Raw genomic sequence first — 16,498 nt, forward strand, 5'->3', positions numbered from 1 at the left:
GGTGAGATTTAGCAACATGAGAGTTAAGTGGAGTTTTGGTCTCTACAGTTTCTCTGGAACAGTGAGTATAGAAATGAATGGGAGGAGGAAGTAGAAACAAATGCTGAATTTAAGTGATTTTTTTTTTCTAAATCAATTATGGAAATGTACATAAAAACACCTTAGCCTAACATAGGGTCTTAAAATTGAGATGAAAGTCATACAATCTAACATTATGAGCAATTCAGTGGCATTTAATACATTGACAATGTTGTGCAACCCCCTTATCTATCTAGATCCCAAACATTTTCATCACCCCAAAAGGAAACCCCATACCCATTGGGCAGTGTTCCCTATTTCCTACTGCCTGGGCCCCTGGTAGCTACCCATTAGCTGTGTTCTGTCTCTCTGATTTTCACTTCTGGATATTTCATATAAATGGAATCATATGAGAGATGAGCTTTTGTGTCTAGTTTCTTTCATTTAACACAAGGTTTTCGAGGTTCATCCAGGTAGAGTGTGTTAGCACTTTATTCTTTTTTAAGGTTGAATAATATCCCATTGTATAGATATAGCACAATCACTGTATCCATTTATCTGTTAACAGGCATTTGGGCTGTCTTCACCTTTTGGCTATTGTGAATAGTGCTTTGTGAACATGCCTACACATGTATTTGAGTACCCTTTTTCAGTTCCTTTGGGCATATACTTGAGCACCTGTAATCCAAAGATTGAATTCAAACTGTTCCACAATCTGAATGTTTATGAGCACCAACATGAATGCTCAAAGGGAGTATTCATTGGGTATTGGATTTTCAAATTTGGGATGCTTGACTTGTTTGTATATGCAAATATCCCCAAATCAGAAAAAATCTGAAATGTGAAACACTTCCAATCCCAAGCATTTCAAATAAGGGATACTCAGTCTGTAGATCTAAAAGTGGAATTGATGGACCTGACATAGTTTTTCAAAACTATACTTCTTTGGTAAGGCTAATTGGGAATCCACAGGGAGCACTGTGCATAGTACAAAAAGTTGGCTTAGTCTGTGTTCTTTGAATGCCTTACCTTCTCTTTGGGAATCACCATCCAGTAATTAAGCAGCCTGTCAAGAGAGAAGCTGCATATATATAATATACATATGAATGAATACATATTCACTCTGTATACACACATATGCATATACAATATTTAAAGAAGAGAGTATCCATTAGACTGAGTTCTGAATCTTTTTTTTTTTTTTTTAGACAGAGTCCCACTCTGTTGTTCAGACTGGAGTCCGGTGGCACGATCTCAGCTCACTGCAACCTCCGCCTCACAGGTTCAAGCAACTCTCTTGCCTCAGCCTCTCGAGTAGCTGGGGTTTCATCATATTGGCCAGGAGGTTTCAATCTCTTGACCTCATGATCTGCCTGCCTCGGCCTCCCAAAGTGCTGGGATTACAGGTGTGAGCCACCGTGCCTGGTATTTTGTTTTTTAAAGACAAAGTCTAAAAAAAAGCCTGGACAACAGAGCCTGGTGTCTAGGCTGGAGTGCAGTGGCGCGATCTTGGCTCACTGCAACCTCCACATCCTGGGTTCAAAGCTGACCTCCTGCCTCAGCCTTCCAAGTAGCTGAAACCACAGGCACCCACAACCAGCTAACTGTTTCGTATTTTTAGTAGAGATGGGGTTTCACCTTGTTGGCCAGGATGATTTCAAACTCCTCACCTCAAGTGATCCACCTGTCTTGACCTCCCAAAGTGCTGGGATTACAGGCGCGAGCCACTGCTCCCAGCCTTGAGTTTTGAATCTTACAAGAGGAAGGCGTTTCAGGTGAAGAATTTAGATGAGTTGAGTCACATAAGAGAGGAAGATGGGCCTAGGGTTGGATGCCTCACAGTTTAATTTTTCTGAAGAAAAGAATGCAAGTTGTACTCTAGTTGGCCATAAAGGGAAGGGCAGAGTGATGAAGTAAATTAAAAGCACCCATGGTGCTAACTTAATGGCTAGCTGACTTGCAAAATTAAGATTGTGTTTTCAAAATCAATTTTTACTCATCTCCCAATAACCACAGTTTCATCTATGTTTAGTCTTGTAGATTCTATTCCCTACTCAGAGACACAAGTGTAGATGAAAGAAGATTTGAGTTCTGTGGGTGACAAACAACCTCGCTTCGTTGTGGCTCAGTTAAACTTTATTAGTAAAGCACAGATTAACAAATTCTTGGAGAGGTGGGACAGCGGTTACATTTCCTATACATTTGTTTTGGTGATGTAAAGTGACATGTATGCTAAGTCTTCAAAAATGTAATTTTCTTCTGTAGTCTTTTCTTTGTAGAAAGAACCCCCAGCAATCAATGATGGGACTGAGGTTCTGAAAGATGTAGTTCTGTGATTTAATCCCCAAGGCCCTGCCTACAGACTTGGGAGAGGAAATAATGTTTGTTGAGTGACTGTTAGTTGTTTTATTTATGTGAGCTCATTTAAATCACAACAATCACTAACTGGTCGATCCATGATAGGAATATAGATTTGCTAACTCCAAAGTCAGGACTCTGGGCACCATATATGCCAAGAATGCTAGTTAGGTTTCTTCCTATGTGCTAGCTGACTAGAGTGGGAGGAAGAGAATATGCTGTGGATACTAATGGGCTCAGCAGACATAAGACTCTGTTGGGTTAGCTATGTTTTCTACGGACACAGGAGTCAGGGGGAGGCAGGTCCTATGCCTGCCGTATGGTGACCATCCCTAAGCTGTGCCATGCCATGTCACTAGTCATGGCAAGATTCTGGGTGACTTATCAGAACAACATTAATTTTTCTCATGAACTGTATATCTGGGATACCTCCATGGTGATTCAGGGTGTTATCTCTTGATTCTCCCTCATTCATTTATACCATCCCTATTCTATGTACATGATCTCAATACACTAATACCCCGGATTGATGCATTCATTCCTATTTGTGGTATGTGTTTGTTTCAGGCAGAGAAAGCTGACGGATTTGTCAACCTGCCTGATTTCACTGTGGAAAGAGCATCTGAATGCAAGAAAAAGCAGTAAGTTGTTTCTCATCTTCCACAAAACTCTGAGCCAGGATACTATCTCTTCATAATATTCACCAAGTGATATGGCGATTTAGAAGTGAGTGAAGGTAATAGCCGAATATCTGAGAATTTTGAGCATTATGGGTTGGCACCCTAAATAGAAATAGAAGCATTTAACCTCTAATTTTCTGGAATTTCGTTTTGTTGAGCAGATGGATTTTAAAACCCCCTTGAAGCCTTGGCATGGACTGTTGTTGATGACTGTGTCTGTGATGGAATAAACCCCTTTCAGGACTGGCAGGGAGGTCAGGTGTCAAGCGTCTGTCCTAGTAAAGAGAAGAACAAGCAGTTAAATAGGACTCACTGAGTTGCAGATATGCCATCAAGACCAGTTTCTCTTTCTTCGTTCGTGGAGTTGTCAGATGCACCCTTGGAACTGAATTTTCTGAGATGTCTTAAGCTTGGAGATTACACTCTGACATCCAAAAGATTTGAGAACTGACAGGGACCAAATAAATCCCCAGCTCATGGTCTTGGTTTTCCTGAGAAGGAAGCAGCCCAAAGAGCCTGTGACCTGCTTACAGCTCAGGAAAGAGCTGGCTCTATACCCAGGCATCTAGACTCCCGTTCAAGTGCTCATCCATGATAGCAGTCTGCTGTATTTTGCATACGTGTCCATTTTTGCCTTTTTCTTATTATTTCTTCTACTTTTGACCTCTTTTCCAGTCTTATTAGAAAGGGGCATTCCTTTTGTCCTATGTTACTAGTTGCAGCAATGGAGTAGTTTTCTTCTAACAAAATTAGTAAACTTGTGTTAGCTTTAAGCCTTTGTCTCTGGTGTGGTTGCACATGTCCAGAGTTGATTCTTGTGGTTTTAAAAGTACTGGCTATTTACAAAAACGCTGGCCTGTGCAGTGCTGCAGGGCTTCCTGTTTAAAGGGTAGGGTGGAAGCACTTTCTTGTTTGTTATCTTCAATGTTTTGTACTTTTCTTCATATTTCTCCTTCACTAACAAAGGGTGCCTTGGATAAGATTTCCAATGTGTTGACACAGAGTGGATGTTCCATACCTGACTATTTTTTTAAATAAAATATTCTTCTGCATATTTGATTGAATGTGAAGAAATAACTCGCTTGAAGTAGTTGGTCTGAATATTTTGAAGTAACATTTCTATCACTTTAAAATTTAATTTATTGTATCTTTATAGCAAAGCAGTTAGCCAGTAAAAAGGAAAGGATATTCTTATGTGTTCTAAATGGAAACGACTGGCCATCTAAGACTCAGCCCTGTTCTGGATATTCTGTTGTAAAAGAAATGACTCTCAGTTCCCTATACAAAACAGAGACTAGACAATAGTTATGTAATGTTACAAAATTATTTTTTTGTCAATTTATGAAGAAAGCAGACAAGTTTACGAAGCTTATATTGGACTGATTTACTTTCAGACCCACTGTCGACTATAAACACTAATTTTTTATGTGTTTGTGCTTTTCTTCCTTCAAGTGCTTTTAAGATCAGCCATCCACAGATCAAGACCTTTTATTTTGCAGCTGAGAATGTGCAGGAAATGAACGTGTAAGTAGAGGAAATTGGTAAACATATTCCTTAATGGGAGTATACTTAACTTTGGTCAAGTACTAGAATTTTAATCATATGTTTAATCATAGCTATTATTGTTTTATTTATTTCTGTTACTTTAAGGATCAATTTATCAGTTATGATGCCTTCTTGCTTTCTTCTCTAGTATTTGGAAGCAGTTTGGAGAATTACAAGTATTTTAGAAGGAGACTGTACAGTTCTTCTTGGGGAACCACTAAGTTGAGAAAGGAGTGGACAGGTCATTCAAAGAACATGTTAAAATGAGAGTCAGCATCACAAGGAGAAAGGCTTGAAAGTATTATGTAACTGATCTTGCAGCTGTTGGAATTCTACATGCAAAATATCGCTACAGCATTTAATATATGCTGTGTGATTATCGTGATGATTCATGTATTTATCACCTCTCTGCATATTGTCCTGAACATTTTGCAAAATGTCTTTGCTCAGAGTACATCAAACACAAAATGATAGATCCCTAGCTCCATTTCCCAGGTGGTCTATGAAAATAAGCAGTCTGTGTGCACAGCACAACCTGCTCTACACTGCCCCTAATGGTTTAGAGTCAGGTGTGATCACAACAGCTGTTATTTATTTTTGACACACAGTGTTGCTCTGTTGCCCAGGCTGGAGGGCAGTGGTGTGATCTTGGCTCACTGCACCCTCCGCATCCTGAGTTCAAGCGATTCTCTTGCATCAGCCTCCCAAGTTACAGGCGTGCAGCATCATACCCAGCTAATTTTTCGTGTTTTTAGTAGAGACAGGGTTTCACCATGTTTCTCAGGCTGGTCTCAAACTCCTAACCTCAAGTGATCCACCTGCCTCGGCCTTCCAAAGTGCTGGGACTGCAGGCATAAGCCACTGCACCTGGCCAACAATGGCTATTTGAGTCAGGCTGTATTTGAGGTGCTGACTGGAGGTATCAGAAGGCATTCTATTTAATTTAGCCCTATTCTCAGAATTCTTAGTGTTTCTTACTACTTCACATGACCAATTGAAAATATGTTTATGGAACACCTACCGTGTGCCCCATTGCAGCAGATGGTAGGTAATAGCAAGGAAAAAGCCACACATAATTCCTCCATTCATGGAGCTTATGCTTACTGTGTTTTACTCATACATAATAATTTCCTTACTTATCTGCCCTATATAGTTCTCTTTGCTATCTTGCCCTAGAAACATGAAGAAAAAAAGCAACGGCCTTTCATCAAACACGTGCATGGGCACACACACACCCACACACACACACTCACACACACTCCTTATAGGGTATCTGCTCAGTAGCTCTGTCCAGCTAGGATTCTCATCTGTCCCCAACCCTCACCTCCCGAGCATCACCCTTCAGATGAGGACAGAGTGGCTTTGTACTGTAGAAAGTTGGGAAACTCTGTATTAGAAATGACAAGGCAAGGAACTGACAGATGAGTCTTCCAAGCAAGGCTTTGATTTGCTTAGACAAAGAGAGAAGTTGTTTCTACCCGTTTTCTAGTTGTAGCTTTTTTTCCCCCTTGGCTTTCTTAAGCATCTGAGAAAAATAAGAACAGATACACGAAAGGAGAGGATGTTAAAACCTCCACATCAAAGCTTTTTACTTATTTTTTTAAAATTTGCATCAGTCACTAAGTCCTGTTGGTTGGCAAAGCTCTTGCCATGTAAGTGGGATGTGGAAGGCACAAGGTCTTGCCCGCCAGTACTTGGAGCTCTGTGACGGTGAGGTCAGTCTGCTACGGAGCCTCAGTTCATCCCAGATGGTCCTTTCTGGTCTTTAATGACAGTGAAACAGTGCTGCCTCCCTCGCCCCTGCCCAATACCTCCTGCTGTCCTGGCTTTTCTTTAAAAGCGCCTTGCAGCTCCAGTTTCCATCCCTGGCTCGTCCTTCCTGCTTTTTCTGTGGCTGATACCTTGCAAGTAGGTCTCCTCTCTCCAGCAAAAGGTGAGTGAGACAGAGAGTAGCAGAGAAACAATTCCTTCTAAGTGCTTTGTTTGTTACCTAGTGAATTTCTCCTCCTACACAGTAAGGTGCATTTTTAAACCAATGAAAGTGTGAGATCCTTCCATGTTTATCTGAATCTGCTGTATTTCAGGCAGGTTTATTCCCTAAAACCCACATCCCCCTCCTCACCCACGGCCCCAGTGTTTATTTACATTTCCAGTTTATTTATCTTCCAATTTTACGTTTTCCCTCTGCCAAAACCTATTTAATTAATGGTAAGTAGAGTTGCACGGGTAGATATGATATATACTTCGCCCCAAGACCTTATCACCTATCCATGCTGTGAAGATCTGTTCATTTTACTTAAAATTCTGCTAGTGGTTATCTTTCTAACTTACAAACAAGATGTAAATTGAAATTTGAACTTGAGGTGTCTGGACTCTATGTTTTTGAATATCTCAGTGACCTTTAGACTTCAAAATTGTCGATCTGGCTAAATGTTCCGTTTTATCTGGGCCTGAAATCTATATGTTTATAATATCATTATAGAGTTTCATTATTCTAAAAATGACTTTTCTAATAGCCAGCAATGCACCTTCTCCCTTCTCCCACAAGATTATGCAGATGATAGAGATTTACTTTGCAGTAACACATGACGAACTTCCCTTCTTACTGCTGCAGCCAGTTTAAGCCAGGAAATCATGTATCTGGGTATTACTTGGTAAGATGAGAGGTGTGGGGGAGGGAGTGGGTAGCATGTGGAGTGATGAGTCCTTGTTTTAGAACTTCCTCCTGGGCAACTGCATTTCTGGATGGTGACATTTCTCTCAGGGACGATGAAGGGAAATGTAATTAAGTTCAGTAGAAACTCTGCATGTTCTGTAGTGAGTCTCAATTTAAAAGTACATGGGTAAGTAATTAAGGGTAATGAAAGAGTTGGTTTCTAAGCAAAGATGGGAGCTGCCTTTCTCAGACGCTGTTTGTGGGAAGAATGCTCTTGTTTTGTACATGGATTTCTTAACACTTGTTCTCCTCCAACACACACATTCACATCAAGTTAATATACAACAAACTCCCAGGAAACATCTGTCATTTTCTTTTTTGTAAATATAAGTCCTTTTGTGCATCCATCTACTTAGCCACAAATAAAGGTTTCTCCTGCTGCCATGATGTTTTTAAAAAACTTCTTAGCCAGAGGATCCTAGAAAGAAAACGGTTAAACAGGATTCTAAACCATCACTAACTTTTCACAGCAAGTAACTAATGGTTGCCATGAAAAGGATGTAAGTTTTGGGTATGGCTGAGAGAGAGATTTATTGTCAACAGGCTTCTATTTTGCTACATTTCCATGTTTGGGGAAAGAGCTTAGAAATGCCTTTTCTTGTTTCAGACCCTCAAGTGAAAACTATTTTTTGTCTCTTTTAACAAATATTTTGCCTGTTTCACCTTCAGATGCTTTTATGGGGGGGGGAGGGTCAACTTATACAATTATGAACTAAGGTATAAGCTAAAAATTCTTATTATGGTGTTTTTAAAAGTGTATTATTTAAAAAATGTATTGTTTTGCCTGGTCAGTTTGTAAAAATGAACTTTTAGGCCGGGCGCGGTGGCTCACTCCTGTAATCCCAGCACTTTGGGAGGCCGAGGCGGGTGGATCACGAGATCAAGAGATCGAGACCATCCTGGTCAACATGGTGAAACCCCGTCTCTACTAAAAAATACAAAAAATTAGCTGGACATGGTGGCTCGTGCCTGTAATCCAGGCTACTCAGGAGGCTGAGGCAGGAGAATTGCCTGAATCCAGGAGGTGGGGGTTGCGGTGAGCTGAGATCGCGCCATTGCACTCCAGCCTGGGTAACAAGAGCGAAACTCTGCCGCAAAAAAAAAAAAAAAAAAAATAGAACTTTTAAACATATATTTTAGTTAATAATACATAAAACATATTCTTGTGAGACAAAGCAAAATATTTCCTGTATCCTCTCTTCACTTTCTAATTCAGCTACTCTCCCTAGGGTGAACAACTTCTTTTTGGTTTTGCTTTTATTTTATGCTAAATCAATGCTCATGCCATGAGTTTTTGTTTCTTCAATTTCTTATGGGACACTTTTTTTTTTTTTTTTTTGAGACGGAGTCTCTGTTGCCCAGGCTGGAGTACAGTAGTACGATCTCAGCTAACTGCACCTCTACCTCCTCGTTCAAGCGATTCTCCTGCCTCAGCCTCCTGAGCAGCTGGGATTACAGGCGTGTGCCACCATGCCTGGCTAATTTTTGTGTTTTTAGTTGAGATGGTGTTTCACCACGTTGGCCAGGCTGGTCTCGAACTCCTGACCTCGTGATCCACCTGCCTCAGGCTCCCAAAGTACCGGGATTACAGGTGTGAGCCACTGTGCCCGATCTTTTTTTTTTTTTTTTTTTTTCCATGCAGCCACCTCTTGTGGTTTCCTTTCCAGCAAGGATTATCTCCATGTGGCAGAGGGAGCTCACATATAAATTCATCCGACCATGATCTCGGAAAATACAGCAGTCCATCTTGGGTGTTTCATTCACCTGGATGTACTTAATGACCAGAGAATCTACCTGTAAACACTTGAGTTCAGCATTACTCTCTGTACTTTTAAACATGTGCAGGAAAAATTTAGCATTCTTGTTGGGCCACCAACCCTGTGTCCAGCCCTACTGTTTGCCCTGGGCACACCTACCAACTCCACCATTGGAAACACATCGTTTCTGTAAAGTGACATCTTCCCGATAACTTGATGGCTTTTCATATATGCATGCCTCTGATAGCCTAGGGAATTTCACAGGTGTTCTTAAAGTGAACACAAAGATTTGAACCTCTTGATTTGCATGATTTTATGGGGTTTTTCTGGGTTAAGTAAATAGCAAACCATTTTCACAGATCACTTCAGGCCACTTAGGGGAAGAGCAGAGTTATACACTTTTTTTTTTTTTTTTGAGATGGAGTTTTGCTCTGTCGCCCAGGCTGGAGTGCAGTGGCAGAATCTTGGTTCACTGCAAACTCCGCCTCCCAGGTTCAAGTGATTCTTCTGCCTCAGCCTCCTGAGTAGCTGGGATTACAGGTGCCCATCACCACACCTAGCTAATTTTTGTATTTTTAGTAGAGATGGGCTTTACCATGTTGGTCAGGCTGATCTCAAACTCCTGACCTTGTGGTCTGCCCACCTCGGCTTCCCAAAGTCCTGGGATTACAGGCATAAGCCACAGAGCCTGGCCATCCACTTTTAACAATAAGATTACATTATTCCTGACACTTTTCTGTGGATGCCAGTTCATACACATACAAAAACATATCGTTTTTGAAGCACAGTGGATCAGGCTAAACACACTGTTCTATACTTGATCTGTTCAATTAGGAGTATATTAGTGTTTTCCATTTCATACAAAATTCCATTACAAATTTCAAAATTTATAATTTCAAAGGCACAATTACAGAATATGTGTTTTTTCATGTATTTTCCAGGTCATTAACCACCTCCACCCCCATCTTAGTCCTCTCATTAGCTTTGTTATAACATGAAATTGATAGAATCAGTGTTATAGAATAAATTATTTATTCATTTTCTTGTTAATGTTTTTTTTCTTTTTGTCATTATGAGCCTTGTTGGCAGTGAACATTCTGCCACATTTATTTGCGAATATGCAATTGTATTTTTGTAGAATTGATATTTATGATTGGAATTGTTGGGTGAAGGGAATGGATATTTAAATTTTTAATATATCATCAAATTTCCTGCTCAGAATTGGCTGTATCAATTTTCACGTTTAATAAAAGATGACAATGCTTCTTTTTCTATTTCCTGTTAAATACTTGAAATCAACAATATTTTAAAGTTTTTCCAATCCAGTGGTGAAAATATTTTCCTGTGTTTGAGTATGCATTTCTGAAAGTACTCTTGAGGCTGAGAAATTTTTTTTTACATATTGTCTAGCTATTTGTATTTTTCCCGTAAATTTCTACTCCTTTATTTTACCTATTATCCTATTGAGACTTGATATACATTTTTGGGTTTCTCTTGCATTATCTGGACTCTTTATCAGTCCAATTTTCAGTGGCTGCTAAGGAGTTTGTGATATCACAGTGCTGAAAGTGATTTCTTAACATAGGCTAGAGCTCATTTTTGTTCTTTAGAAACTCCTACTTTATTTTTAAAAATTGAATTTATTATACATTTTCTATTAAAAAATTACAGGTACAACAAGACTGTGGCAGGTTGAGGGTTGGGTAGGGATTCCTAATTATCTGACAGTTACAGATGTGGGAAAGTACAGTATTGTTGGCTTAGTGTAAGTGTAGCATGCTGAATTGTTCATGGCTTGTTCGTGGCCCAGGGTGAGACTAGAAGATGTCAAAAGCATAGATGATTGATAAATGCATAGCATGGATTTTTCACTGTCTCAAAATAAGTGCAAAAATAAGCAAGATCTTCCCAGTAAGTGCAGGATTGATATGGTTAGGAGTATATGTCATAGACACACTTTGTGTCCTATCTTTAAAAAATCTGTATTTCAAGATATGTTCCTAAGTAAACCCATGAGAAGGACTTGCAGTGGTCTGCAGGGACAAGCCAGGTTTGAGGTTCTGTCTAGTTCTATTTTTGTTACTGACGTTTAATTGGAATTCATTGCCAGTAAAATGGTAAATAGGACATTTTCAATTTTCATGTTACACAAAATTCTTCAAGGAATTAAAATTTGTTCCAGTTAAAAAATATCTGTCCAATTATAGCCAGATTTTTTACTGATTGACATAAAAATATTCTTGGATTAAAAATAAATGATCTTTTCCTGAGTTTTTTCTAAAATAAAGTGACATTATTAAGAGTAACGCCCAATAACTTTAATAGCCAAGTTACTAAATCCAGTGATAAAGGGTTTGATGGTTGCTAAAAAGTTCAAATACACAGAAGATGTATTTGTTCATATCTTTGGAATGCCTAATTTGGCTGCCCTCATTAACCAACTGAGTAATGGGCCACCTCACATCTTACCTTACAAAGGATACCTTGAGTAAGGAAAGTATTGTGTAACCAGAGGCCTTAGCTTTTGATGCCACAAACCTATGCTGTTTCTGGAAATGTGCAGACTGATGGTAGAATCATGACTTAATTTCATAAGGAAGTCTGGGGGAAGGTGAATGGGTAGGGGACTAATATCTTTGGTCAACATTTGCTTTCTATTTGAATTTTAGGTGGTTAAATAAACTTGGATTGGCTGTAATCCATCGGGAATCCACTACAAAGGATGAAGGTATGTTCTATTTTAAATTTCTGAAAATTTAGCAAGAATATTAGAATAGGTTGAAACAGGGTGAAAAAACAATGTCAAGTTCTATGTATAGTCTGATCCTGAGGAAACATGCTTTGGCATTTAAAACAATCTGAAAATATGTAGAGACAGACATATTCACACAGACTCACCAACATGGAATAGAGCTTCCCATGCTGGCTAGGAATGCCTTTCACACTTCACCCACACTCTAGCAGCTGTGGGCTTCATGACATCTCAAACAGTTGCCAATGCAAATGTTTAATTGCTCTACTTGCGGAATTCTTACTCATAGACGTGATCTCGTCATGATCTGGTCAGATCACTTTCATCCCACTATTTCCTCCCTGATATTTTAATATTTCCACCAGGTGTGTGCTGAGACTAATTACCCTAAGATTGCACTAGGAACCTGAAGGTCATATTGGGACACATACCATATTTTTAGCTCAGTCAGTAGCTTTCAGGGTTCAAAGCTACAGGAGTCTAATTTTTTTTTTTTTTTTTTTGCTGAGACAGTCTTTCTTTCATCAGGCTGGAGTGCAGTGGCATGATCTCGGCTCACTGCAACCTCCGACTCCCTGGTTCAAGCAATTCTCCTGCCTCAGCCTCCTGAGTAGCTGGGATTACAGGCATGTGCCACCACACACAGCTAATTTTTGTATTTTTAGTAGAGACGGGTTTTCACCATGCTGGCCAGGATAGTCTCGATCTCCTGGCCTCATGATCTGCCTGTCTCGGCCTCCCAAAGTGCTGGGATTACAGGTGTGAGCCAAGGAGTCTAATTCTTAATGATGCAATTATACCTTAGTATTGAGAAGAGGGAGGATTTAGCTGCCAGGGCCACCAAATTGACAGTCTTTCTGAAATGAGCAGATCACAAAAGGGCTTGGGAATTGGAAGTAGGGAGCTATAGCTTCCGATAACAAAATCGTAAAATCGTAGAGTTAATTAGAAATGAAAAAGTGGCAACTGGATTTGAAACAATAAAGGGGTACCATGCAAGACCCTGAAATCAGTGGTGTCCCAACCATCTTCTTGGTCCTCTTTTCCATAAAATAAGCACCCATTGCCTATTTATAGATTGTAAGTTAGTACAAAACCACACACAGAACTTCTCCTTGTCCTGGCATGTAAGGCCTTCTATGACATGGCCTCTACCACCTTCCAGCTTTGTTTTCTGCCGTATTCCATAGGGGTCTCCACATACTTGGCTCAGCCTCCTCCCTCAGCCTGGGACTCCCTTCCCGTCACAATTTGTGTACCACTGCTGGTTTAGTGATCCTGCTGGTTTCAATTCATTATGATTTCTACAATCAAAATTAATCACTACTGATTTTGTGCTCTCTTGGTATTATGACTCACACCTCTTTTGAGGAATTATTTTATTTCCCCCAAGCTACGATTTGTCTTCTTCCTGCATATTGGATGCTCTTTGAGGTCAGGAGCCCCGAACTGGCCATTTGTTTCTGCCTGTTACGTAATTCCCTTGTACCAGGTAGTTACCAGGTAGTTCATTAGATAGGAACTTTCTGAATTGGATTGAAATTGCAATAGCCAGATGGAGAGAAACCTCTGCTCATGCATTATGGAATAAGCGATGACAGCATTAAAACATTAAGCATTTTCATTTTTGTTATAGAATGTTACAGTGAAAGTGAACAGGAAGATCCTGAAATAGCTGCGGAGACACCTCCTCCTTCTCGCTCTTCCCAGACTCAGTCTCCTTCACTATGTACCGATGTAAGTAGTCTGTTGGTCATCGATCAGATACATGGATGCCATTTCTTTCAATTGGGTAGAAAGTAGCTTGACTGATAAATTTTTAGAATGGGCTAAATTAAGGTACCTGCCAACGAGCCAGTGCAATTTTCAGGGTGCTGATTTTGAGCCTTCTCCATAGCAACCCACGGGTATGATAAACTTGGTATATTTGTGTGTGACCCAAAGATGTACCATACTCAGAGGATTTCTGAGGATGCAAAGGACTTCTAGATCATAGACCAGTGCTTGCCTGACCGTGTTTGTTTATGTCCTACTTGTTCTCAGGAAAAATTTAAATGCCATGCCTATGTGCATGTACTATAACAATGCAAAACGGATTTAGGATGAAAAACAGCAGACAGAAAAAAGGAGAGCAAGAAAGAGAGCAGGAAGTCGAGAGTGGGATTAGTGTGCATTAAAATTGCATGTGGAGTGATTTGTGTATTTGCTAGAGAGGAATCCAAATTTGATTCTAAGTGTTGAAAGCACCAAATGTAAGTTCATATTATTATTTAATGTTAAGTCTATGGAGAGTTGCTTCATATTTGGATGCTCTTAGCAATATCGTAATGGCCCCTAGAAAGGGTCATGCCATGAACATTGGGGAAGTTGATTTATGGTTTTTACACCTACTGTGTATCAGGACGTATGTAGGTGCTTTAATGTATAAACTTTTAGTTCCCCAGGCAACCCTGAAAAATAGTATTATTTAATTTGCATTTTATTTATGACTAATGAGGCCCAGCACCTTTTTTGTTAGCCATTAGAACTTTCTCTTTTGTGAAGTGTCTAAGTCTCTTCTACATTTTTTAGCTGCTTCCTCCTCCTTTTTCTTTTCGAATGATAGGATTTCTTATTGTTCTATATATTAGTTCTTTGTCAGCTATAGGTTGGTGCAAAAGTAATTATGATTTTTGCCATTAAAAGTAATGTAAAAACACAATTACTTTTGCACTGACCTATTAAAAGTGAGCAAATCTCACTTTTAGTTTTTTAAAGCTGTTTCACAATTTCTTGTTGTAAACACATGTTCATGATTTTAATATGTCAGATTTATCCATCACTTTCATTGTGGTGAGTGCCTTTTTCCCCCCGGTTTCAAACATTGCTTCCTGTCCCACATTATGAGGAAGTAGATACTACTATCTGCATTTCATGGTTGAGGAAACTGAGATTCAGAGTGTTGAATGGCATGATCAAATGTCCAGTGAGTGCCCGAGATGGGAATCCCCATCTGTTTAGCTTCATAGGACATCCTCTTTCTACTGAACCATGACACTTGTCCATCATAGACCCAAATGATGCCAGGCTCTGACAGCTTACAGTAGCTCATTCACTTACCAGGCCTTTTCTGCCAGAATTTCTTTTAGTGTGATAAAGTTTTTATCTTTATTATGTTTTGCCAGTTCCTGGATTTAAGTTATTAAATTTGTTGTTTAAATAATGACTTCTGTTTTTTCATACTGTCAGTGGAGAATTATGGTCACTTTTCTAATTTATTTGGCTAGCAGCCAAGAAAAGATGTAAATATTTGTTGAATTAATGTTCATTAAAATATTTATTAAATATGATTAGCCAAAATTAAGCCAGATATAAATAAAATTAAACTTCAAATATGGTCAAATTTAGAACAATTTTTGAACTACACTTATAATATATTCTTTCTTAATATAGTCATAGCTTCTCCATGTGTCATCTTTCTCCTTTTTAGAAATCAGTTTTGGATTTTAGAAAAAGCTTTTATTTTCTTTATGTCACTCAAACTTAACGGTATCTTCAGACCTTACAGCGCTTCCCAGCTTTTGTCAACTCTCTTGTTAGATTACCCTTTAATGCTTCCAAAGAAGCTATCTAAAGATTAAAGGGTAATTGAACTTTGCATCAAATAGGGTAAAGCATTAAAGGGTAATTCTTGTATTGAATAGGTCTTCAAAAAAATGTTCCTTGTTGTTGATTTAAGAGAGAAGCATGTATTTTTTGCTACGTTTCTGTCTTTGACTTTGTCTCTCTCTGTCTGCTTCTGTCTCTCTCTCCTATTTTAACCTACAACATACAAATATTTAGTTCCTTCTTCCTCCATTTTTTCCTCATGTTCATTCCCCCTCACGCTGTGCCCACCAATATACCTCTTTATGATTTCTTTAGTTGTGAAATACTGGCATTTTCGGCTTTATAATGGCAAACTAGTGTCCAGATTCCTTTGCTAAGAGCATTGCCAGGAATCTAGATCTTTCCCTGGTGAAATAAAGGCAACCAAATTGCCTTCTTAGTTGAAGGATCATGGCCCTATTGTATTCTTTGACAGTTGAACCTTATGTACAATAGAAGTTCAGGAAATACTTGATTTAAAACAAATAAATGAAGAGATACTCACAAGGCAAGTAAGTTAGGTCACTAAATTCAGAAACATCTCTAAATTTTCTGAATCATCAATCTAATGTTATGTGTTTAGAAGTTCTAAGTTGAGCATTTTTTTGGCAGGCCATTAATGCTAACATTTTCTAAAGAAATATATTGGAAATAGTCAGATAAATGTTGAACAGTTAGACTTCTTTTCCCCTTAGCAACAGAATGTGTTCCTCCTGCTCACATATTTCCCAGGCAGATTTTGTTTTTGTTTTCTCTTGTTTCTGAAAAACAGACATGCAAGGCACTTGGTTAAACTAACATTTAGGTTCTTTATTTAAGCAGATAGAAATTAAAAAATATATATAGTAACTTTTTTTTTTTTTTTTGAGACAGAGTCTAAGTCTGTCACACAGGCTGGAAGTGCAGTGGCAACTCACTGCAGCCTCACTGCTGGCTCAGGTCATCCTCCTACCTCATCCTCCTGAGTAGCTGGGACTATCCGTGCGCACCACCACACCTGGTTAATGTTTTGTAGAGATGTGGTTTCGCCATGTTGCCTAGGCTG

At 39.1% G+C, this 16,498-nt stretch overlaps 1 protein-coding gene across 6 annotated transcripts in view; it reads left to right on the forward strand.

The window, feature by feature from the left end:
* Positions 1–16,498, forward strand: part of IPCEF1 (interaction protein for cytohesin exchange factors 1) — a 198,782-nt gene that overhangs the window by 132,363 nt on the left and 49,921 nt on the right. For all 6 annotated transcript variants that reach the window (XM_032258753.1, XM_032258757.1, XM_032258754.1 and 3 more), the window contains 4 exons: positions 2,944–3,017; positions 4,509–4,580; positions 11,744–11,802; positions 13,463–13,563. In XM_032258753.1, the coding sequence (XP_032114644.1) occupies positions 2,944–3,017; positions 4,509–4,580; positions 11,744–11,802; positions 13,463–13,563 (306 nt within the window). The remainder of the gene's footprint in view (positions 1–2,943; positions 3,018–4,508; positions 4,581–11,743; positions 11,803–13,462; positions 13,564–16,498) is intronic.

Source organism: Sapajus apella, unplaced genomic scaffold (assembly GCF_009761245.1).
Source record: "Sapajus apella isolate SASKATOON/1434 unplaced genomic scaffold, GSC_monkey_1.0 scaffold105, whole genome shotgun sequence".
NCBI lineage: Eukaryota > Metazoa > Chordata > Mammalia > Primates > Cebidae > Sapajus > Sapajus apella.